The 21,891-nt window shown below is 49.0% G+C and overlaps 10 protein-coding genes across 10 annotated transcripts; 7 read left to right on the forward strand and 3 right to left on the reverse strand.

Annotated features, from left to right (window-relative positions):
* Positions 1 to 843: 843 nt before the first annotated feature.
* V8C40DRAFT_4079 (flavo protein-like protein) lies at positions 844 to 2,250 on the forward strand. Its single transcript, XM_083222947.1, has 3 exons — positions 844 to 1,066; positions 1,305 to 1,550; positions 1,640 to 2,250. The coding sequence occupies exons 1-3, from the start codon at positions 1,040 to 1,042 to the stop codon at positions 1,970 to 1,972; spliced, it is 606 nt and encodes a 201-aa protein (XP_083078761.1). The 5' UTR covers positions 844 to 1,039; the 3' UTR covers positions 1,973 to 2,250.
* A 36-nt stretch (positions 2,251 to 2,286) lies between these two features.
* On the reverse strand, positions 2,287 to 3,240 carry V8C40DRAFT_279067 (uncharacterized protein; the record flags this gene model as incomplete). Its single annotated transcript, XM_083221157.1, has 3 exons — positions 2,287 to 2,787; positions 2,852 to 3,023; positions 3,116 to 3,240. 3 exons carry the CDS (start codon positions 3,238 to 3,240, stop codon positions 2,287 to 2,289), a joined length of 798 nt encoding a protein of 265 aa, XP_083078762.1.
* Positions 3,241 to 3,374: 134 nt separating this feature from the next.
* V8C40DRAFT_229178 (uncharacterized protein) lies at positions 3,375 to 5,335 on the reverse strand. The gene is made up of 3 exons (XM_083212424.1): positions 4,967 to 5,335; positions 4,720 to 4,873; positions 3,375 to 4,654 (listed from the first exon to the last, which is right to left on the reverse strand). The coding sequence occupies exons 1-3, from the start codon at positions 5,033 to 5,035 to the stop codon at positions 3,906 to 3,908; spliced, it is 972 nt and encodes a 323-aa protein (XP_083078763.1). The 5' UTR covers positions 5,036 to 5,335; the 3' UTR covers positions 3,375 to 3,905.
* Positions 5,336 to 7,979: 2,644 nt separating this feature from the next.
* On the forward strand, positions 7,980 to 9,281 carry V8C40DRAFT_4101 (uncharacterized protein). Its single transcript, XM_083222951.1, has one exon. It carries the CDS (start codon positions 8,325 to 8,327, stop codon positions 9,264 to 9,266), a length of 942 nt encoding a protein of 313 aa, XP_083078764.1. The 5' UTR covers positions 7,980 to 8,324; the 3' UTR covers positions 9,267 to 9,281.
* Positions 9,282 to 10,389: 1,108 nt separating this feature from the next.
* Positions 10,390 to 11,327, forward strand: V8C40DRAFT_229182 (SET domain-containing protein). Its single transcript, XM_083212425.1, has 3 exons — positions 10,390 to 10,439; positions 10,501 to 10,962; positions 11,019 to 11,327. The coding sequence occupies exons 2-3, from the start codon at positions 10,568 to 10,570 to the stop codon at positions 11,299 to 11,301; spliced, it is 678 nt and encodes a 225-aa protein (XP_083078765.1). The 5' UTR covers positions 10,390 to 10,439; positions 10,501 to 10,567; the 3' UTR covers positions 11,302 to 11,327.
* Positions 11,328 to 11,938: 611 nt separating this feature from the next.
* V8C40DRAFT_279071 (uncharacterized protein) lies at positions 11,939 to 12,830 on the forward strand (the record flags this gene model as incomplete). The annotated part of the gene is made up of 3 exons (XM_083221158.1): positions 11,939 to 11,976; positions 12,043 to 12,184; positions 12,248 to 12,830. The coding sequence occupies 3 exons, from the start codon at positions 11,939 to 11,941 to the stop codon at positions 12,689 to 12,691; spliced, it is 624 nt and encodes a 207-aa protein (XP_083078766.1). The 3' UTR covers positions 12,692 to 12,830.
* A 270-nt stretch (positions 12,831 to 13,100) lies between these two features.
* Positions 13,101 to 14,434, forward strand: V8C40DRAFT_229185 (BTB/POZ domain-containing protein). The gene is made up of 3 exons (XM_083212426.1): positions 13,101 to 13,263; positions 13,327 to 13,453; positions 13,529 to 14,434. Exons 1-3 carry the CDS (start codon positions 13,208 to 13,210, stop codon positions 14,141 to 14,143), a joined length of 798 nt encoding a protein of 265 aa, XP_083078767.1. The 5' UTR covers positions 13,101 to 13,207; the 3' UTR covers positions 14,144 to 14,434.
* A 188-nt stretch (positions 14,435 to 14,622) lies between these two features.
* Positions 14,623 to 16,498, forward strand: V8C40DRAFT_229187 (agmatinase). The gene is made up of 8 exons (XM_083212427.1): positions 14,623 to 15,063; positions 15,135 to 15,225; positions 15,298 to 15,558; positions 15,620 to 15,643; positions 15,699 to 15,720; positions 15,779 to 15,821; positions 15,879 to 16,104; positions 16,157 to 16,498. The coding sequence occupies exons 1-8, from the start codon at positions 14,800 to 14,802 to the stop codon at positions 16,372 to 16,374; spliced, it is 1,149 nt and encodes a 382-aa protein (XP_083078768.1). The 5' UTR covers positions 14,623 to 14,799; the 3' UTR covers positions 16,375 to 16,498.
* A 1,556-nt stretch (positions 16,499 to 18,054) lies between these two features.
* V8C40DRAFT_229189 (uncharacterized protein) lies at positions 18,055 to 19,984 on the forward strand. Its single transcript, XM_083212428.1, has one exon. The coding sequence runs from the start codon at positions 18,347 to 18,349 to the stop codon at positions 19,931 to 19,933; it is 1,587 nt and encodes a 528-aa protein (XP_083078769.1). The 5' UTR covers positions 18,055 to 18,346; the 3' UTR covers positions 19,934 to 19,984.
* Positions 19,985 to 20,027: 43 nt separating this feature from the next.
* On the reverse strand, positions 20,028 to 21,726 carry V8C40DRAFT_4139 (WD40-repeat-containing domain protein). Its single transcript, XM_083222953.1, has one exon. It carries the CDS (start codon positions 21,665 to 21,667, stop codon positions 20,123 to 20,125), a length of 1,545 nt encoding a protein of 514 aa, XP_083078770.1. The 5' UTR covers positions 21,668 to 21,726; the 3' UTR covers positions 20,028 to 20,122.
* Between the last annotated feature and the right edge of the window lie 165 nt (positions 21,727 to 21,891).

A 21,891-nucleotide genomic window follows, 5' to 3' on the forward strand; every position in this document is an offset into this window, starting at 1 on the left:
TGCAAGCTTAGATATTCAGTCGTAGCAAGGGGACCTCATGGCGTCTTCCGATGGGGAGAGCAAGGGAGCTCTTTTGTTGGCGATGGCCCCACCACATCAAACTTGCAGTTCACCGGGATCTCAGTGACGACGGCTCATTTCGACTTTATTCCGCAATCACGAACGGACCAGGAGTCGAATCGCGTATCTCGCATAATTGATTGCAAAGAGAAGAAAGAAGAAGGAAATATAAACAAGAATCATTAATAAACATGAAAACCTGCAAAAGAGTCAGACATCCCACCTTGAAATAACTCGAACCGCGCGCGTCCTGACTTATCAAAGCTTTAGCTAAGCTTCTGCCCGACTCCACCGGCAAACCCCTCTATCCACCCGCGATCCACATGCGGGGTGCGGCTACCAGTTTGTCAGGCTGAAGTAATGCTGAGATGTTGCTCGATTTGCTATGGCCGGTGCTTGTTAAGTGCCGCCCTACGACAGAGAGAGGAGGCCCAGAACAGAAACTTGTCAACAAGGTACCGATACGCGGAGACAAGGCTCGATGGCAAAATGCTGGCAAATGCTGACAAGATGATGACTTTGGGCTGGTCTGATTCTTTTTGCCAACAGTAGGGGGGGCCATGATTACCAATTGCGGCCAACACATTCCAGCCACGCCCAGCACGGGAGAGGAGAAACGAGGCTTCACTCACGTATCGGTTGACAGCCCCGGTACCTCGTACCTTGCGGGTGCCATGATCTCATCGGCCTAGATGATTTGTAGGTACAGGTCAACCAATGCAGCAAGGCGTCCACACCACTTCTTTGGTTCAGGTTACCTTACCGAGAATGCAGCCGTAACCTTTCCACTAACGCCAATTGATCCTCTTCCGCGTCTCCAAGTCCCCCAGCTGTCCCGGCCTTCTCGTCTCAGCTATAAGAACTCAGGGTCCCCCTCTGCCCAAACTTAGAAGCCTCTCATCACAATCACAAACAGTCTTCTGAACAAGCATCTTCTTTTCTTCTTTTTTTGAGATACCCCCACTACATAATAATCACAATGGCTCCTAAGATTGCTATCGTCTACGTAAGTTGAAGCTTCTATTTGGCGTCTATCCCGCTGTCTACTCCTACCTCTCTTCTACTTCCCTTCCTCTACCCAATTGGGCCACTGCTGCCCCTCGCAGCAATTGGCAACACAAACTTTGAAAGAAGTCATCAACAACACCTATTACAACACGCCCATCAAACAACAACTCCCAATGCCTCTTCACAGCTATTCCATACCTATCTTGAACACATTGCTGACGTGAATCCATATCTAGTACTCCATGTACGGCCACATCCGGCAGCTCGCCGAGGCCGAGAAGAAGGGTGCCGAGGCCGCTGGCGCTCAGGTCGACATCTACCAGATTGCCGAGACTCTCCCCCAGGAGGTCCTCGACAAGATGTACGCTCCCGCCAAGCCCACCGACATCCCCGTCCTTGAGGACCCCAACGTCCTCACCCAGTACGACGGCTTCCTGTTTGGCATTCCCACCCGTTACGGCAACTTCCCCGCCCAGTGGAAGGTATGTTTTCGTGAATCCCTCATGATAGACAAGTCATGATATGTCCTGCTCAGTATAGAACAACAACACTAACAAGGTCTCAACTACAGGCTTTCTGGGACAAGACCGGTGGCATCTGGGCTTCCGGTGGCTACTGGGGCAAGAAGGCCGGCCTCTTCATCTCCACCGGCACCCCCGGCGGTGGTCAGGAGTCTACCGCCATCTCTGCCATGTCCACCCTCGCTCACCACGGCATCATCTACGTTCCTCTTGGTTACGCCAAGACCTTCCCCGATGTCACCAACCTCGAGGAGGTCCACGGTGGTTCCCCCTGGGGCGCCGGTACCTTTGCCGGCCCCACTGGTGCCCGCCAGCCCTCCGAGCTTGAGCTCCGAATCGCCACCACTCAGGGCCAGGCCTTTGCTGAGTCTCTCGGCAACTGACTACATGGTAGCAAGGAGAAGAAGGCCGCAGTCAAGACTGCTGCTCCTACCAATGGATCGACGCCTGCTGCTAATAATGCTCCCGCACAAAAGCAAGAGCCTGTCCCGGAGAGAGAGGATGGCAAGGACAATTTCTGTGGTCTGCCAGTGAAGTGCTCCATCATGTGATGGAAGTCGAAACCCTGTTTAAAAAAAACATAATTTATATCCCTTGCAATTCTTTGCTTTAATATCCAACAAAATACCTAGTACCTAGATGCAATAGAATTGAAGTACATTATTCTTTCTAATTACGGCATCATTTTATGACTATATTACAAATGTTCCTTCTTTCGTAGCGCACAAATCTCCGCCATACAATCGATGGAGAGTACGTCGTGGCTAATCTGTTTTGCGCTCTTCCCAATCATCAAGTCATCGATGAGCTGGTATAAATAAGATATCGTAGTCTCTTTCGACGATCCCTTCCCAGCAGGGTCTCCCCCAAACGATTCCCAGTAACTGGTCTGCAGATCCTCAATCACATATAGCCCTCCGGGTTTAACGGTTTTCCAGAGGACCTCGAGGGATGCGATTTGCTGATTCATCGTATGACCACCATCGTCGATAATGACGTCGAATAAGCCATCTGCCGTTGCTTCTGCGGAGAACCTTGCAAGAAAGACGGTGTCTGCTTGATCGCCGATGAACACATGTGCGTTGGCGGTTTTGTCTTGGTACTTTTCGGCACACTGCCTATCATACTCAATGAAGTAGAGATCGACGAATGGCAGGTATTCGAGCCAAGTGTAGTAGGACGCCCCTGGGCCGTAGTCCTGCAAAAAACAGTTATAAGCCGGCCGAATCGGCATAGCAAAACGGATAGACGTCTGTGCTCACCATGTTGCAGCCGAGTCCGATCTCCAAGACCTTTAGCTCTTCATCTCGAATGCTGGACAGGTACTTGTCGTACATGAACTGGTATTTGTGCGTGGTGACCTTGTCGGTGCCGTACTTTCGGGCAATCTGCTCAAAGTTTGGACGGCTGCTGGTGGAGGATTTGTCGCTGGAGCTGCTTTTATAGTGCTATCAGCTGCATGTTCGGCCAGAGCTCGGTTGGCACTTAGCTGGGTGGTATTTGATGTTCTAAGGGGCAATACACACAGATGAGGGACGAGATTCCCCTGGATGGCCTCTGCTGTCACACTAACCCACTGGTTGGAAAGGGCGTAGAGAAACAGGCAGGCTGCTATGACGAAGGCCAAAGATAGGGTCCGATTGAGTGACATCGTGACGTTGGTTTGCGGCGATCTTCAAATGCGAGAGACAAGGATCAAGCCGTCAAGAATAGTGGCGAGTCCTTGTTCCATTACATGAAGTTTGAATGGTTTACATTTCTACAAGACTCAAGAGGTAAGAGGCATGAAAATGTATTGTTGTAGCTGGTAATTGAGAAGGCAGTTTCGACCTATCTCTCAGTTTGTCTCTCCCCTACCTGCTTACTCTGCCTATTACCTGCCTTCTAGTAGTAAGATCACCTCCTGCATTTCTTATCATAATCCATTGCGAGGAAACAGGAACCAGCACGTACAAAGAGAATTTGCTACCTGGACACCTTACTCAATGCTTTGTCAAGCTATAGCCTGTACCTTCCATGGAATCCTGCGAGATCACGTATACCGCCTATCACCTGCACACTTGGCAAGTGCTGCCCGCAGCTCTTGTCTGCCGAACTCATTTCCCCAACTTCAAAATCACACCATTATAGAACGATAATCCATACAAGGTAGGTATGTCCCTGACTATATACGTATTCGTATTAAATAAAAACGCTGCTTGCCTCTTTTTTATGCTCCGCTGCGTAGATTCGTTCGTTTCATAAACTCTAATTTTGCACAGAAATAATAGCAATGGAATCTTTCCTTGGCCGCCCCCGCACTCTCTTTTTTCACCTTCACTTCCTGTTCCCCCTTTTACCAAACAGGTCTGTCTCGGAACCAAAAAAGGGATTCGGCTGGAACGGCGTGAGAACATGCGGATCCGATTGCAGCTCGCCATCATATAGCCGCTGCCGCTCGTCTCCAACAGGGGGCGCTACTTTAATTTCTCCGCGATAGATTTCAATCACGGAGACGACGGGCAGGGCGAGTAGAAGCATCGATAGAAGCTGGCCGAAGCTCCAGTCCTTCTCCCCCTCGTCACTTAGCTTTACCGAGGGATGCCCAAACGCCTGAGAAAGCAGAATGATGCGGATCGCCGCTCCAATGGCAACCGCTGCCATGAGGATCCATCCAACAATCTGCACAATCCTGTAAAACTTCTGCTTCCGACTATGCAAGTACCACGTCGCAAGAACGAAAATGATGACATTTCCCGCCATTGCCGCAATAGTACCAACATACGACAGCCCGGCATTGGACGGAGTTTTTTCTCCGTCAACTTTCCAGACACAGGCCACGGGAAGAGTCGACTTGTCCAGTCCCTTGGCCACGGTCTGGAGGACAAAGACCCCGGAGACAGTCGACAGTGCCAGGTTGACGAACATGAGCAACTGTCTCATCCATCTCAACACCCAGTCGCGACGATAGTCTCGGACTAGCGCCAAAAGCGTAGCATTGTGCGTTGCCATGGATAGGAGGGAAAGCATCCAGATTAGGAAGAAGTGATACGGAACAAGGGAGTTCATCTTGGCCAAACCAACGCCTGTGAAGCCTTTCATTTAGCGTCGTGCTACCAGGAGATATCCGGGGTTCGTGCGTGCAGCTTACTTTGGATGCCGATCCCTTGCATGATCTGTGAGTCGCTGTATCCATTCAGTAATTTTCGCCGGGTTGTTGACTCTCTGCCTCGGAAGTCTGCAAGAATCACGCTCGCAGATAGGATGATGGCCAATCCGGCCGTGATCATGAAAGAAAGGAGAATCTGTTGCCAACGGTCAACACGGCTCGGGCAATAGGGGAGCCCCAAGCATGCTCCCACGGGATATTTCTCTGTCGCGAGTGCCTGTCAACGTACTCCTTGCCCTGCGACACCCGAATCACTGGGGGTGGACTCGGGTGCGGACGTGCAGTTCAGTGTCCCCATGATGAAAAGATGATATGATCGACTGGGGCGTTTACGAATTTACGAACAGCATCAAATTTCAAAAATGAGCCCGCCTGCGCCCGTCTACTTTAAAAAGCAAATTTACCTATGACGCCTTGGCAACGGTGGGGAGCTATTTTTACCCAATGTGTTCGTATGACATCTACGGACAACACCGATGATGATATTGGGCGGCTCGCTTTGAAACGCCCAAAGACCTGTTTGGGCTGCGGGAGCCGCTCATCTTTGACTGGCCCAGATTGTTTGCCTCTGCCACAGTGGCTCGTGGCTCGGTTTTCTGGGCGACAAGGCTGTTACATGGCAAGCCAGACAATGCGGAGGGCAGGATTCAGGAATACCAGGGTCTGCTTTCGCTCTACCAATCCCAAAGGGAGAAAGCCTTGGATGATGATCATCACTAGCCACCTTGACCTGGACCAGAGGTGCGCCGTCCCACCTGCTTTGCTGCCATAGAACCCCGGCAGTTGGCCAGGATGACTCCACCAAGCGCTGGAAAAGAGGCGCGTCTGGCAACCCTGCAGCTCGGGAACCCTGTCTGTCCACCTAGCTCTGCATCCCGTCATATTTGAGTTTGCATGTTTCCTAGTTTGAGGCCCGTTTTGGGAGGAGTGCTACTGCAGGGTATCATGATTGCTCGCCAGCGCCGATACTGGGAAGAGACACCACAGCGAGAATCACATGAGGGGAACCTCATCTTCTGCCGTGTCAGCCTACCACCACGAGACTGGCTTGCCTAGCTCATCTATTCTTAAATGAGTTGTGACCGTTGGGCGCCGGAAATGGAGAAAGAAAGCTACATGCTCTGCTGCTAGCACAGAGTTGTATTACCTTCATATGCATGTCTATCATTGCTGTCGCACCACATTGACCCTTGGTGAAATTGCATATTGAGATTGAGATTCCCTCGCTGATACAAGTGCCGTGCTTCGGCAGGCATGCAAGCTGGGTTTGTATGTTTTGTCTTCTAAGGGGAAAACAAAGGGAAAAAGAAGTTCACGACCTGTGGCTGTGTCCTCCCTTGCCTTGTTCGGCCACCCCCGTTGTCTTTCTTAACTTCAAACCCCCCAGTTATCGGGACAGACGTGCGGCCGACGTCTTTGACAAACTCCACTTACTCGCCTCTACGGAGACAATTAACCAATCCAATGTGCCTGCCGAATAGCTGTAATCACAGGGATGATGACTTGGGTTCTAAAAAAATCATCAAAAAATCTCAGGAAAGCGATTGAAACTTTTGTGATAGAAGCATGGGGTGCTACAGTACCTACTCGTACTTCGTGCCGTGTCCTCGTACCGTCTAGCCACCATCTCATCTCACGAACAGACGACACAATGCCAGCGGGCACATTCATTTCTGAGACACCTGAGACATTACAGCACAAACGCCCCGTTACCGGCCGTCTGGATCAATCATATCGACTTCTCTGTGCTCTGGGCAGAGCAGCCGTGCAATATGAATCAATGCCGTGTAACGCTGGCTATCCCCGATTAGACTCGCGCCTCTCAGCCGAGACCATTGGGGAGATCTTTAGCGCTAGTCGCCCGTAATAACGATCGCCGCGCCAGATGCCCTGTCTGTCAAGTTGCGCCTTGTTCAAGGGATAAAATCTTGTCCCCTATCTTCATCAAACCAAGCTTAGCGCCAAAGCACACACGCGTGATCCACGTGCAGCACAAACGTGAGCCGTCCAGGCTCGATGGCCCAGCTATTTGGATCGGTCAAAGATGCTTGTCGCTAGCGGACATGTCGGGCGATAGCCATTGTCGAGAGGCGGACGGCCGACGCCGTCAGTTGGGGCGACTGTGCTCCCTGGTCACCGCGTTGGCCGCGATGGTAATACCAGCATCATCCGTGCAAGTTACGAGAGAGGATGGAGCATCGCCCCTTTGAGACCTGGAGAACTACCGGTGGATCGAGGATGCACTTATGCGTGCGAAATCGCTAACACCGGCAGACGGTGGCGGACGCCAACAACACCGAACGCAAGTGAGAATGGCGAGTGGGCCTAGACGTTGACAAAATGCTCCTGTGCGTGCTTCAGGTACAAGCACGCACACAAACGCAGCTTTGAGAGAGTCAGTGCGTCGTCTCCTTTGCAAGGCCAACACCATATAGGCATAGAGACCACTGTGCGGGCGTAGTAGTATTATCAACGTTGCCTTTGAACTTCCAGCTGAGCCGCTGGTGGTTAGGCACGAGAGCCGTATACAAGGGCATATCAGCCCTTGTTCACAACAACATGTTCCCCATGCGGTTCACCCGGCTGGACGGTTCGCTGTTAGGCCCTCTGAGACTGCAATCTTGCACACATGACCCAAGACCCAAGAGCTTGACAGGTTTGTTAATGGCCGGGGAAGTGAGCCGGCCAGCGGTGCACCGGAATTGAGTAGCATTTTCATGGTCCACGCCCACCCCAAAGAGTAACGATTCGATTTTACGGGAGCGTTGGTTGGTGGATAGCCAAGAGATGAAATGGAGATGTCTAGGAGTTGGAGCATGCCAATGCGGAAGCGGCAGAATCATCTCCATACCTAAACTCCCCCACGCATGAGGTGATGCTATATTTCGCCCCCCTTGCTTTCATCTGCTAACTTTGTCAGTGCCGCGAGCTACCGTAAGGTATCCATGCAGATTTGGCCAAGCTACGGGATCTATCAGTCGGCGATTGTGCGTTTATCCTGTCCCCAACGGGGCTAGCTAACCATGCTGTCGGTCCCATGTCCAAGCAACCACGATGGTCGGGGAGGGGTTCTGAGTCCTCCTGGCTGAGAATCTCGCTCGGCCGTAGACGGTGACAAGGAGAAGGGAGGAGGCAAATACGGGGATTGGGCGTTGTGTTCCCTTGGTGGAGCGCTTTCCATGTGCGCTTCCTTTGTTTCCATTGCCATGCTTCCTCGAAAATGGCCCACCGACCATGTTCCAGGCGAATTTGTCTCAGCTGTACGGAGCAGATGAAACCCAACCAACGGCGGGTTTATGAGGAAATGCCACTGAGATCCTAACGTGCGGGTATGCTCGAGATACCGCGTGGGTGCATCTAAGCCGGCGGCCCATGTCCTTACATCCACTCCCCCCTCTTCCTGTTATGCCACCTTTGCGGCGGCGCTTCCCGTAGTCAAGTGGTTTTTGTTATTAGATTGATCCAGGATAATCTGCCAGAAGTAGCACTTGGACGACCCGGGGTTGCAGGCTTATATTCCCTCTGCATGCCTTGTCTTGCATGATATTATCGAGATCAATCTTGTCGACAATTCTCTCTAGCCCGCCATGATCGTCCTTCCTAGACCTACTATGACTCCGAATCTGGGAGGCCCTAGTGCTCACAACACAGCTTTTGAATCTTCTGCCTCACGATTCATCCACCACTATCATCATCCTTACATCAACCATCAACACCAACACCAACCTCTACATCAACATCAACCTCTACAGCAACATCAGCCCCTACAGCAACCTCACAGCCCCCATCACCACAGTCCATCGCCTGAGATGAACCATCAACCTCTGCACAGTTACCCGCCTCAAAGGCAAACCCAACCGCTCCAGCAGCAGCAACAATTCCAGTTCCAGCACCAGCACCAACAGTATCATTCCCCGCAACTTCATCCATCCTCTCACCATCGGCAACATTCACGAACCATGCCGTCCCTCATCGAACGTTTACCGCAAGAGCTTCAGAGACTTGTCTTTTCTCACCTGGACTACCAAACCCTCATCTACCTGTCCACCATGAACCGATACTTTCATCAAACCATAAACCCTCAGAGGATGGCTGATCCGGCAGACAAGGCACAGTTCGTCATGAGAGCAGCGAAAGACTTTGCACAGCACCGTCCTAGCGAAAAGGGGCATGACTACAAGCCTGGCAATTTCGAGTGTTACATCTGCTTTCGCGTGCGGTCGCCGGAGCACTTTGACATGCTGCAGCCCCAGTCCATCTACGTCGATGCCCATGGACACGCAATCCGTGATCGAGAGCCAGACTCGCGGTCGGATAGACTCGTCATGCTTCGACGGTTCTGCATCTCTTGCGGTGTGGAGACTGGTATACACGCTCCTTTTGACTGTCTTACTACAAGGACGGGGCGGGACCTCTGGGTCTGCAGGTGCAGGAAAGTCTGGTCCAAGCCTGGCTGCCTGCGTTGTCCCGACTGCCAAGGAGACTGCCCTCTTCGACCGAGGAGGAAGCTGGGCGTGGACCGCGTGTGATTTTGCATTTCATCGGTCGCGGCTTGAGTGTTACTCGATCAGGTTATCGAAGTAATTGATTGGTGTTGGAGTCAGGTACATCAACAGCCCTCGGCGTTTGGGCATAATAACAAAGAATGTGGATGGGATCTTGGACAAGACGTAATTACGGCCTAGCGGACTGGAACCCAGAAGGGTAGCATCGTCACACAAAGACGGGAATGGGCACAAAGAGAAACCATGCATTGCTGGCGTCAACGGAGGGGGCAAAGGGTTATTGGGGCTTGAGCTTTGGCGGTTAATATTAGAAGGCGCTATTGGGTATAACAGGAAATACATCATTCACTCAAGTTTAGTTAATACAATATACCATACCATACTGTATCTACTCTTGTGTCACAGCGTCGTCTTTGACCACAGTGAATGTTAGCCATTGTGAGGTTGTCTTTGGGGGGCAAACGGCGGTGTGGATGCAGCGTCTTGCTGTGGAAGGGGAGCGTCTTCTTCCCGCTTGGCGAGTGACCGAGTGCCACGACGGTTTATGATACTGATTTGGAGTTTACCTTGGCTTCATCTCTATCTTTGGATTGATCGCCTCTGAAGTTTTTACCATACGACCACCTTGTTGCTGCCCTGTGGCCTAAATAACGTGACTTTGTCGAAGCAAACGCCTTCTATTTAAACACGAAAATGTTTCTTTCCCTTTCTTCTTCTTCACTGCCTCACTTCTTCACTTCGTACATTTCGTTCACCTCAATTTTACTTTTAATTTTAAGTAGCACTATGTGCCTTTAACTTCTCTCCTTAACTACATACGTGCTGACTATCTTATCTACTTTCTCCATTCATTCTGGCCCAGACTATCACATAACTTAGGATTTACTTTCCTTGTTCAATTTGCTCATCTATCTCGATTCTGATATACCTACTTACCGACACCATGGCCTATTCATTAACAGTCGCAGCTCTCCTACACCCATGGTCTGGGCGCATCGACATGGCTTCCCGTTCACCCCTGCGCCGAAATGAATGGGCTATCTCCAGTAGTATACCGTTCACTGTCGACAGGTACCCAACAACGATGGAGAACTACAAGACAAGGCACAAAAGTTTATCAGTTGATCTTTCATGGCTACTCGATGGCCGGAGAGATGCCGCCGATTATGAAGTCGCCGAGGAAGAGGAGAGTACAAGGTTGCTCTTCCCCTCTTCGCGAGCTTTACTCTGAGTACGAAATAGGGCTAACGAGGCTTAGTTCTTTACTAGATACTCAGAGTGATGAATTGAGCTCAGATAATGCGACTTGCGAATTTTCAGATACCATGAGCGAGACGCCTGAGATGGAACTGAACGACACTTGCGAAATTCCAGTGGACGCTGATAACATAGATGTCGATTTGGAGATACTCAAAGCCATCAAAGCGCCCCTCATTCCTCCTCCCATACTCAAGATGTCACCAGAGCCCATGTACGGCAATGAATACTTTGAAATCGCAAAGTCTAGTGTTGCCGGATGGGGAGCTTTCGCAACACGGGATCTGACCAAGGGAGATGTCATTTTAAGAGAGATCCCGTTGTTTGTAGCCGAAACTGATAAGGTCTTTCACGAATTCTACGAACTCGACGAGAATGCTAAGAAAGTTGCACTGAGCCTCCATTCGCATCGTCTAATTAAAGGGGGCACGCCTCAAATTCTCGCAGTTTGGCAGACTAATTGGCAAGTTTTGGCTGCATTCATCAATGTACTTTTCAAGTTTACTAATGGAAGTATAGTTTTGCTGTTGCTCACCATGCGTCGGGCTTGTTCCCCATAGCTGCTCGCTTCAACCACGCGTGCGATCCCATCAATAATGTGGAATACGAGTTTGATCACGATAACGGCGTTCTTACGATGATGATGCGAGAAGATGTTGCTGCTGGAACAGAGCTCAAGATTTCATATGGGAAGAATCTGAGCCCGCAGGACTTGTACATGTGCTATGGCTTCAGATGCAGCTGTGGGAGCTGTAGGGGGTTGAGTGATAGGGAGGTGGCGAATATTACTATGCATTGGTAACTGATACGAAGATGCATAAGAACTTAGTGAGCTATAAAAATAAAATGACCATGCGCAGCTTCGTAAACGGACGGCTCATGGTGGAAGTCATTGTCTCTTGGGGAGTCTACGACGAACACTACTCACGGCATATGTGACTCTAGATAGCGTGGGGGCGTATTATATCAATCCTGATTTTTCTTCATCATCTTCCATTATTTAATACGCATTGGTGTGTTTATTCCCTGACATACAAAGTAATTACCCTCGTAGCATTTTGTCTTTTTAAAATCCTTGTTTGACTACTTCCCAATTCTGCTTACGAGTCAAGGGATGTATTTTTCATACTATTATAATGCAACTAATGGCCTGTTTTATCTCTATTTCTAAAACGTAATAACTTGTATCCATGCTCATGAGCATTGTTGGGGCAGCTTACGTGAGTGTGGTTTACTTCACTCATTCCGGTAAGTGAGGGTAACAGGAATGCGTCGATGCAATTGAACTTCGTGGAAGAATGGTATAGCTACGATCTCATGGCATTGAAGAGTATATAAGTCGACTCACTCAATGTCAACTTGGGAACAGCAAAGCGCAGTCTTTTTTAACCTGTCATAAACCACCATTTTATTTCTAAACTCGACAGGATATTCCAGCAATGGCTTCGTGCGATCGTTGCGAGATGATATATGCCGCGTAAGTGGAAAACTATTGCAAAATTACTTCGTACAAGGCTAATTTTCTACTCTTATACTTGTGTAGTATAAAATGGCGCAGACCATATTACGACCTGGAACTTATATGCGGCAGCGGCCAGAGGATACCCGTCCACAAGATCATTGTCTTTTCGCAATCAAATGTCATTGAACAAACATATTATCAACAAACAAAAAACGAAGACTGTGTAAGCCTAAATATTAAGCATCATTGTTACTCTTCATACTGATCTCTGTCTGCGCCTATGTAGGGGCATGAAACATGTGTAATAAGTGATTATGATTTTGAAGACGTTCAACGACTGGTCGATTATCTATATACTGGCGACTATAAAACAACACCTTTGGACTCGTCCGAGAAGCAGGAAAAAGCTTCTGAACTGATCATTCATGGTAATTTGCTGGGGCTGGCAGCCAAATACAACATCACTAGGCTTATACTGCTGGCAAAGCAAAAAAGCTGGAGAGCCATTCAGGGTGAGCCGGAGACACGCGTCTTAATCCAATGCATACCCAAGGTTTATAAATCGGTAATTGACCCGGGCCGCAAAATTTTCAACATGATGATTGAGTCCATTAGAGAGAGAATTGAGAGGACTCCGCCTGACCGTGACACTCGCAACAGTTTGAACTTTACAATGCATGAGGTTCCGGACTTTGCGATAGGCCTTGCCATGTTATTTGTGAAGCAGTAGCTTCAAAATGAAGGTGTCGTTTCGGACCTCTGATGTAGCTCTAGGAGCCCTAATGAAACAAATTGTTGGTTTTCTTTATGCAGAGATTGCTTGTACATGTTGATTCTGAAGCTTAGAACATGCGATTCAATGGATTACTGCAAACCGTTTGTTAGCTGAAGTTATGTAAGTGCCGTTCACAGCGTGTGGATACCTTGTAGTGGCGCGTTGAACTTTCATCTTTCTCCATAATCCAGCACTAAACAATTGGCGTGTTATCTATGGATCTCGGCAAGCATGGAAAGCTCGGTGGCTTATTCCCATCCAATGCTATTTTAGCACGAGTCAAGCAAAGAGGGTGACGGCAAGATGACGACGGAATTGAAAAAGCTCACAACAATATAAGCTACAAGTTTAGCGCCGCCGAGAACAATACAATGCCAACAATCGGCTGGTTTTCTCTTTTGATACCCCAAACAGCTGCATTTTGTCCTGTCAATTATTAATTTGTGCTTTTTTTTTTCTGGCACCGACGAAATGATGCGGTCGCAGCTAAACACATATTATAACAACCTGTGCAAGCAAATGCTAGGGTGAGTAAACACTGCACGGAATAGTACATCACTAACTTTGTACCTTTTCTTCTCTCCCAACAGCGCCCAAAATCGTGGAGAGTTTTGTGATCTTGACATTGTATGCAATGGCCATACAATACCCGTCCACAAGGTCGTTATCTGCTTGCAATCTCCAGTCATCAAAGCAGCATGTACTGGTTCATTTGCGGTGAGTCCACAGATGTGCGTCTGCCGATAAGAGGTGCCGTTTCTGAGGTCGTTTGTTCCGTTCGCAACTGTTTAGGAGTCCTGTGGAAGATACGAAATCAAAGACTGCTCTTATGAAACCGTCCAAGGAATGGTAGACTATCTATACACGGGCAATTATGACACTTACACCAAAGAATCACCCAAAGGGCAATCCGAGAAGCCGGGGGAGATTGTACCGGGGCAACGCGATGTGCTTTGCGAATTAGTCCAGCACGTGAAAATGTTCGGCCTCGCAGACAAGTATCTCATGGACGGGCTTATTGAGTTATCAAGGAATAAATTCAAGAAAACAGTCAGGGATGAGCGGGACACGTGCGCGTTTTCCCAGTTCGTGGCCGAAGTGTACGACTTACAATGCGAGTCGAGCAAGGAACTGCGTGATATCGTGGTTGAGTCTGTCAGAGAGAGGGTAGCGGTGACTCCGCTGAAACCCAACGTCCAGGAGGCTGTGGATGGTTTAATAGACGAGATTCCCGAATTCGCGGGCGATTTGGCCAGGTCATATCTGCGACGGCCGATACTGGGACACTGCACCACTTGTGGGACGCACAAGCTGGTTTCAATATCGACGCTGCAGTGTCGGTGTGAGGAATGTGGAAAAGGCGGCGCATCGCCTTTGGGATCTTGGTACGAAGGAAAATCATACTGAGTCCTCATGCCTCCTACATACACCAGGGGAGTGACTACTGTATCTAATATCTCAAGCACATAGGGAGCCGATGAGCATACTCTGGGGCACCATGATTTATTTTTAAATACCTACTGCAAGAAAGTGGCGATGTTATTAGGAACGCTCTTTTGCAGCACCACTTATACCACTGGAGAAACTACGTCAATGAAAACATTATGGCTTCTTACATATCTTAAATTCGACTTCAAATTTCCACGTGCAAATAGTTGCAGCAGGCTAACGTAACAAGCGCAGGTACACAAACAATGCAACCATCTTCCGTTCCCCCATTAAGAAAAAGAATTGCCCAGGTAGGCAGCTCATGTGCTTGTCAAGCATGATTGACGCCCTTGACGCCCACCAGAAAATGCGGCTAGTGGCAGTCCGTCGTATTTAGTATTCGGCATCCGTACCCTTGAAATCGGCGAAGCTTAATGGGAGATCCAGCGGGGTATTAGATAGCCTTAGGTAACTAATAGAGACTGAGTAACTGTTTGTAAATATTGAATGAATTCATCTTGCAACTCTCTCTCTCTCTCTCTGTCTGTTATCTTAGTCTCTCCATCATCAGCTAATTAGTCCCGTTGCCTTTGTGTTTCTAAACCTCGGATCACTCAAAAAAGACTCAATTGGCCATGCATCGCTGGCTTTCATCTATAGTGCAGCTCTCATGTCTGCTGCACACGACTGTTCACGCACAGCAACACCAATTCGTGGCTCATAGTGGCAGCCAGATCCCCTTCTGGGCTCACACCGAGAGTGTCGGTGAGATTAATCTAGCGACGTATGATTTCGGCGGCATTGGCACCTATGCAAACCTGCCGTATGAGAATTGCTTTGTCGACAACGACTCTTCAGAAGGCTTCGATATTGCTATACTTGGGGCTCCTTTTGACACGGTCTGTATCGCCCATCCACCATTGTTGGCTTACACGAGGTCTGCATTTAACTGACAGCCATCAACCAAAAGGCAGTAACGGGACGTCCCGGAGCGCGCTTTGGGCCAAATTATATCCGAGCCGCCAGTAAACGCAGGGCATATGGTTACAGCATATATACCGGTGAGAAGATCGCTTGGTTCAGCAGGTTTACGCGATAATCATGGCAAGATTCTAATCATCTTCGGTATGCAGGCGTCGACCCTGTCCACGACTGGGCTAGAGTTGTCGACTGCTTTGACGCCCCGCTAACGTGGCTCGATAATCGTGTTGCGCTCAAGACGCTTGATCAGGCTCATAAGGCCATTTCTGGGAGGTCAACGGCTCACCCTGAGAAATCGACAATCCCGAGAATCGTGACACTGGGAGGCGACCATACGACAACTTTGTCAGCGCTGCGGTCTACGTACAAGCGATGGGGGCAGGTGTCTGTCATTCACTTTGACAGCCACATTGGTGAGATCCAAGCCTGGTCTGATCCAGCCGTGATACGTAAAATCACTAACTTCTGCTATAGATACGTGGGATCCCGAAGTCCTAGGTAAGGAATAACTGCCTAAATGAACACTTCTTTTACGATGCTAACCCAAAATAAGGCGGTGGTATTTCGGATTATGCGTAAGTCAGAAAGCAACATGGTAAGTCTAATAGGTAACGTGAACTGACATCTCTTCAGGAGAATCAACCATGGAACTTTTCTGCACATTGCGCATGAAGAGGTACGTCTCACATAGATCGCCTCTACAGACGATGATAGCCAGCTCACTCCTCCATAGAATCTCATTCTCAACTCATCCATTCATGCCGGTATTCGAGCACCCTTGACGCGGCCCAAGGCGGATATGCGAAACGATAGACGCTGCGGTTTCGACACAATCACTGCCCGTGAGTTTGATACCAAGGGAGTTCAGTCTATCATAGACCAGATTCGACAGCGCGTCGGTGAGACCAATGTCTACATTAGCGTTGACATTGACGTTCTCGACCCTGCATTTGCCCCTGGTATGATACTCTTATATATGAATGTTGACTCCAGTCGCTGACGAAGAATTAGCAACTGGTACTCCAGAGCCGGGTGGTTGGAGCACCCGCGAGTTGATGACCATCTTGGCTGGGTTAGAGGGATTGAACATTATTGGCGGAGACGTAGTTGAAGTGGCACCGGCATACGACAATAATGGCGAGACGACTGCACTTGCGGCTGTGGATGTTGTTCAGGCAATCCTTGAACTCATGGTTGCGCAGCCAGTCAAGGCGCCAACGAAAGAGTAAAGGCGTCTATAACCGAATATTGCCTGTGTAGCCAGTATATATTAGATATTTATACTAGTGCTATATATAATGTATTATAGGAGTCCTTAAATGACTAGAACTCAGTCGACGATGCGGAGGCGATTTGAATCTTCATTTGTAGATTGTAGATTAAAATATGTCTTCCTATAAAAGGACCCAAGAATTTGATCTAGCTAACAAGTTTTCCTGACCATTGAAGAGATTTCCGAACATCGACTGCCAATCCTAAATGCCCCCCCTTAACAGAAAAATTGTAATCTATGGCCCTACAGTATACTGCCATCAGACATTAACGTACGTGAGATAGTATCCAATGGTACACCCTGCTGCCGCGACCACTTGTTGGACGCCCTTGACGGTTTTCTCCCTGTAGTCCTGCGTCAAGATCAACAGTCCCAAACGCCACCGCATTATCCAAGCGATGCGTAAGATTCCTCGAGCCTCGATTCACGGCTTCTCTATAATTCCCGAAATGAGCATTCATAAATTCGGCTAATTCCTCCCGAAATCGGGGGTCAGGGTAAAAATTAGGGTCAGGGGAGTAATCATCCACGACTAATAAGCCGTCGTCAGTACGATGAAGTCTATGAGCTGCGAGGTAGAAGTATAGGAAAGGAAGTCGAGTCTTACCTGTGTCATCGATGGAGAAGGTTGAGAAGGATAGGCTGGCCGATGTGGCGAGCGTCGTCTCGTCGTCGTTCCATTCAGAAACTTGAGGAGTCGGATCCACTGGAATGGTGGGAAGTCCTATCCGTGACAGCGCATCGTTGCGCATCTCTTGACGGTTGGGAGACATGGTGGTTGATTTGGCGGGGGGGTGAAGTATCAGAGGTAAAGAATTACAGGTTGCCGGAAAGCGGACAGGGAATTTGAAAGCATACGTGGTTTTCTCCATTTGTGGATGTTGATGATCCATACTTTATATAAGGTTCTGGTTATCTATCGAGAAACTTCTCATTGTCCATGTACGTGATGTGGAAAGCTTCTACTAACAAGGTTATATGGGCTATGTGAAATTCGTTGTACTTAGGCATAGAGAGTGGTCTGTAGAAAGCATGTTCATTGTGGCGCATGGATCGAGATTCAAATAGCTCATTATCTGTATATTATACATGTTGCTCAGGTATAGTAACGAACCATGCTTTGTCCTTTATACTAAGGCGGTATCAGGAGCATATAGGGGGGCCCTGTCTGAGTTTCTCCACCAAGCCATAACACACTGCCGAATGGCAAGCTGCAAAGAGCTTTATATGATGCGGAAATTTGTATTAAATTAATGGCGACGATGGAATAATTTCATTATACCTGCTGCCATTTGCGTTACATACCCATGTCGCCAGTTGAGGGTGGTCAATATGATCGTGGACCTGTAAGACACCAAGCTCACAGAACAGATGCCTCGCCCAACTTACGTCCATCCCAGATGCGCTGCAACTTATCCATCATTAAGATCCGATAATTTATTCATCATTATGTGTAGTTTTCAATCCGCATTTTAATATCATGATCAGAAATTGTTCCATCTCGATCCCTCACAAAGTCAGCCCTGCGCCTCCGATGACTCCTCGCCGCCATCTCCAAAAAAACGCCCTCACCGTCATCAGCCGGGGGAACCAATCGGATTCACTCAATACCTGTAGCTGTTGCCTGGTCGAGCAATGTATAAAATGCATTTTCCCCACGTTTCGAAAAGATGATACCCTTTCTGTCGCGTAATTGGATGTGCATTCCGGCGTACTATTCGAGTTACATTCTGCAGATGATGCTTCACCATTTGTATAATATGCAGCACCGCCTGCTTGGGATCCATGGCTTCATTTACGATACCTATACATGACATCAAATACCATCAACATATAAGCGATTGTTTTTTCATTTAATTTCACCTGGCCATATCATTGTTTCTATTTTTTTCATTACAGATTTCACCCATGTCGTAATATCATCCAGCATGGCTCTCACGCTCAATCTCATCGACAATCATCTCCCTCCATCAGTACTCACCTGGTCCCAGGACACATCAGAAGACTTAAACGAGCAAACTCTCCAATTCCAGTTCCCCGACTTCACATTCCAGCTCTGTCTATCTATAGACCATAAAACCTTCCTCTCAAGCCGAATCCTCGATACCAACAGCTCAATACCACGCCGCATCCTCGATCCCCTTCGACAACACGTCCGCTCAATCTTCCTCACCCTCTACAATGAAGATGACGATTCATCACATGTTAGAGAAGAGCATCTCCAGATTGCCATTCTCCAGGCCCTAGAACATCTATCAGAATATCGTGAAGAAACAGGACACCAAGCCACAAATCCCAACACCACTCCCACCAAAGGCTGGTCTGCCTCTGAAATCTCCAGCTGGGACGACATCATCTCCAACCCCTTCGGCCTCGACGTCTCGACCGTTCGCGACACCGCCTCATTCCTCCTAGGTATGACACCAGAGCAAATCGCGCAGCAAATCCCTTCAGCATGGAGAATCATTCACTTCGAGAACATCATGCGCGAGGACCTCCTCAAGCGCTTCCGGCGATACCAAGACCACCTCCGCGCATTCCTCCCAGAACAACCCGGTCTGCGAAAGAAGCTACCACCGCATTCTTCCCTAGACGGCCGCTACCGCACCACCCTCTCCATCGACACCGTTGTCGAAGACATGGTTAAGCCGAGACTTACGTTCCACGGCACAAGTCTTCGCTCCGTCCGCTCCATCATCCGCAACGGCTTCCTCCTCCCCGGCAAAGTCGCCGACGGCAAACGCATAGAATCGCCTCGCTCAGGCATAGCCTTCGACCGCGGCATCTATTCCTCCCAGTCTGCCGCGTACGCAATGTCCTACGCCAGCGGCCAGCGAGAACAGACGCCGTTGGGAATGCTCCCCAGCATGCGATTGTTTGTCTGTGCGACCGTCATGGGCCGGACGTATTGTTCCAAATCGTATAATAAGATCTCCAAAGCAGATAAGACGCTGGGTTCTGTACATGGCCCCCTTGTCAACGGCTTCGATTCACACTTTGACGGCGGATATGAATACATCATCCACGAAGAGAGAGCAATGCTGCCTTGCTTCGTGATTCACCTTGATCTAGGCTCGGAAGAAGCTCTAAAGTCGATTAAAGCAGCACAGCTCAACCCAGCATCGATCCAAGAGACACCCACAGGATCGAGGGCATCGCGCCTTCATCAGGAGTATGACGACTCGCCTGGAGATCGCAAACGTAAGCAACTCGCCCTCAAAGCTGCTGCCATGAAATGGTTCCCCTACGGCTTTGGCACCGCCACGGGGACAAGTTTTGTCATTGAGGATATCGGGGCAACTTCAGATGACAGCGAGACTTATGGCGACTGGCAAGAAGACAAACATGCGTATGAGCCAAATGATGAAAAGTCCATCGGTTGGGGTAACCGATCCTCTGGATGGGATGAAGAGGAGGGACATCTGCAAAAGGGATTGTTCCTCGACGAATACCAGAAAGACCGCGAGATAAGAGTTGAGAGAGGTAACAAGACCGAACGAAAAGTCGACCAATAAGACAAAATAAAGATTCGACAGGCGAAAATAAAACAAGAAAATAATATGTCCTTCATTTGAGAGGCAAAAATTAAAACATCATAAACCATCGCCGCTTCGTAAACAATGCCAGTTTATTTTCCAAACCCAAGTTCTAGGATATCCGACCACCAACGCCATAAAATCATGCTCGCTTCCCCCATGAATTTTTTAATCCCAATATCTAATATCTCCATCCAGACCAGCTGTAACAACCTTACTCGTCTCCTGCGGGTGCCACTGCACACACGTAATGGCTTGATTACCTGCCTTTAGCTTGTGGTACATCTTGCATGTCTTCCAGTCCCAGAAGCACACGAAGCCGGCCTGGTCACCAGAAGCAAGGAACTGGCCATCAGGACTGCAATCCAAATCAATCGCCAGGCCAGCATTGTTGTGACCCCTGTAGCTCTTCTTCCTGTTCTGGCGGAACTTGTCGTTGGCCCCATAGACGAGGATCTGGTTGTCCGAGCTTTGGTATGCGACATACTTGCCAGAGGGGTGGAGTGCGGCCCTCGTCATAGGATACATGTCGGGCTCGGCAATGTACTTGATGGGCACAGGGATGTTGTAATCCCATGCACGGAGTGACTTGTCATCAGACGTCGTCATGAAACGGCGATTATTGTCGACAAAAGTAATAGTGTTGATGGCAGCCAAGTGATGGTCGTACTCCTGAATCACCTGGTTTGGCGTGCGGATATCAAACTGAACAATCTTCTTGTCCGACATACCGGCCAGGAACTCGTTCGAATGCTCAGGATCGGGGTTGAATTTGATAACGTGAGGGGTTTTTCCAGTCGTGAACTTGTTGATGCAGATGCCCTTCTCCGTATCCCAAAGCTTGATCATGCGGTCATATGATGCAGACAAGAACTGAGTTCCCGAATCGTTGAAGCAAATGTCGGATAATGACTTGGTGTGGCCAGAATACGTCCGCAGAAGCTCCTTGTCGTGATATACATCGCGAATCTTGACTGTCGTGTCTGCACCGGCTGATAGAAGCAAGTGCCCTGATCTCGGAATGAAGCGCAGCGCTGTAACAGCTCCAGAATGATCCTTCCAGCTGTGGATTTGCTTCTTGGGTATGAAGTTTGTGACGCTTCCAACCTCTTTGCGCAGATCCACATCCAGATCCTGGGGAACGTGCATATATGTTCGGCCTTGGTAGTCGAATTCTTCGGAGCCATGGAATGTGGTTGTTTCCTCTCCCAAATCCTCCACTTCTTTGCGCCGCGCGAGAGCACCCGAAGGTGCTTGCACAACCGTCCCGCTCTCGACAACCTCTTCCTCCTCTTCCACCTCTTCGTACTCATACTCGTCATCGTCGTCGGCAACTTCGACCTCCTCGTATTGTTGTGTCTTGAATTTGGCCCAGGGACCAACATATTCGCCAGCTCCTTGGGCCACACTTGCGTCTCCCTTCTTTTCTCGGCTGGGTCGCATCTTCGATGGGCCGTTTTTAGCCTCAAAAGCCCTGTGCTTGGCTCTAAACGAATGCTCGCTCACGAACATCTCTTCAGCAGTGCCGGTCAAAACATTCTTGCGCTTGAGAGTGTGTGTTCCTTGCTTGTACGGATAGGCAGGGCCAGCCTTTGTCCGTGCAAGATCTTCAGCTGTATAGGGAACAACCTCGTGGTCTGGCTCCGCCTGCTGTCGCACCACGAGCGCATCCTGCGGCGCCATATTAGGCGGATATTCCCCAAAGTCGGCCATGATTGCTGCTTGTAGATTTGGATTGGTGCTAAATGAAGATGAAAAGAAAGAAGAGAGAAGAGAAGCGTGGCGCGTCTTGACCAGCAATTGGGGTCACGTGATATACCACCAGCGAAGCGGCAGCACTGCTACTTCTCTACGAAGAGCAGAGATTGGTAGAATATATGTCAAAAAATTATAGTAATGATACTTTCCATATTAGAAGATAGTAGCGGTTCTGAGAT

The sequence above is a fragment of the Trichoderma camerunense genome (genome assembly GCF_050948025.1).
Source record: "Trichoderma camerunense strain CBS 138272 chromosome Unknown V8C40scaffold_1, whole genome shotgun sequence".
In the NCBI taxonomy this organism is placed as follows: domain Eukaryota; kingdom Fungi; phylum Ascomycota; class Sordariomycetes; order Hypocreales; family Hypocreaceae; genus Trichoderma; species Trichoderma camerunense.

What these genes read in the sequence shown, in the direction of transcription:
- V8C40DRAFT_4139 (XM_083222953.1), bottom strand. Translation starts at nt 21,667, where the DNA reads ATGGCCGACTTTGGGGAATATCCGCCTAATATGGCGCCGCAGGATGCG.
- V8C40DRAFT_4101 (XM_083222951.1), top strand. Translation starts at nt 8,325, where the DNA reads ATGATCGTCCTTCCTAGACCTACTATGACTCCGAATCTGGGAGGCCCT.
- V8C40DRAFT_229189 (XM_083212428.1), top strand. Translation starts at nt 18,347, where the DNA reads ATGGCTCTCACGCTCAATCTCATCGACAATCATCTCCCTCCATCAGTA.
- V8C40DRAFT_4079 (XM_083222947.1), top strand. Translation starts at nt 1,040, where the DNA reads ATGGCTCCTAAGATTGCTATCGTCTAC. An exon ending in CTAAGATTGCTATCGTCTAC is followed by an intron (nt 1,067 to 1,304) that starts GTAAGTTGAAGC and finishes ATCCATATCTAG; the next exon opens with TACTCCATGTACGGCCACAT. An exon ending in ACTTCCCCGCCCAGTGGAAG is followed by an intron (nt 1,551 to 1,639) that starts GTATGTTTTCGT and finishes TCTCAACTACAG; the next exon opens with GCTTTCTGGGACAAGACCGG.
- V8C40DRAFT_229185 (XM_083212426.1), top strand. Translation starts at nt 13,208, where the DNA reads ATGATGCGGTCGCAGCTAAACACATATTATAACAACCTGTGCAAGCAA. An exon ending in CTGTGCAAGCAAATGCTAGG is followed by an intron (nt 13,264 to 13,326) that starts GTGAGTAAACAC and finishes CTCTCCCAACAG; the next exon opens with CGCCCAAAATCGTGGAGAGT. An exon ending in CATGTACTGGTTCATTTGCG is followed by an intron (nt 13,454 to 13,528) that starts GTGAGTCCACAG and finishes GCAACTGTTTAG; the next exon opens with GAGTCCTGTGGAAGATACGA.
- V8C40DRAFT_229182 (XM_083212425.1), top strand. Translation starts at nt 10,568, where the DNA reads ATGAGCGAGACGCCTGAGATGGAACTGAACGACACTTGCGAAATTCCA. An exon ending in GCAGTTTGGCAGACTAATTG is followed by an intron (nt 10,963 to 11,018) that starts GCAAGTTTTGGC and finishes ATGGAAGTATAG; the next exon opens with TTTTGCTGTTGCTCACCATG.
- V8C40DRAFT_229178 (XM_083212424.1), bottom strand. Translation starts at nt 5,035, where the DNA reads ATGGGGACACTGAACTGCACGTCCGCACCCGAGTCCACCCCCAGTGAT. An exon ending in CGGGTGTCGCAGGGCAAGGA is followed by an intron (nt 4,874 to 4,966) that starts GTACGTTGACAG and finishes CGTTGGCAACAG; the next exon opens with ATTCTCCTTTCTTTCATGAT. An exon ending in GCAAGGGATCGGCATCCAAA is followed by an intron (nt 4,655 to 4,719) that starts GTAAGCTGCACG and finishes AAGGCTTCACAG; the next exon opens with GCGTTGGTTTGGCCAAGATG.
- V8C40DRAFT_229187 (XM_083212427.1), top strand. Translation starts at nt 14,800, where the DNA reads ATGCATCGCTGGCTTTCATCTATAGTGCAGCTCTCATGTCTGCTGCAC. An exon ending in TGGTTACAGCATATATACCG is followed by an intron (nt 15,226 to 15,297) that starts GTGAGAAGATCG and finishes TTCGGTATGCAG; the next exon opens with GCGTCGACCCTGTCCACGAC. An exon ending in GTGGGATCCCGAAGTCCTAG is followed by an intron (nt 15,644 to 15,698) that starts GTAAGGAATAAC and finishes ACCCAAAATAAG; the next exon opens with GCGGTGGTATTTCGGATTAT.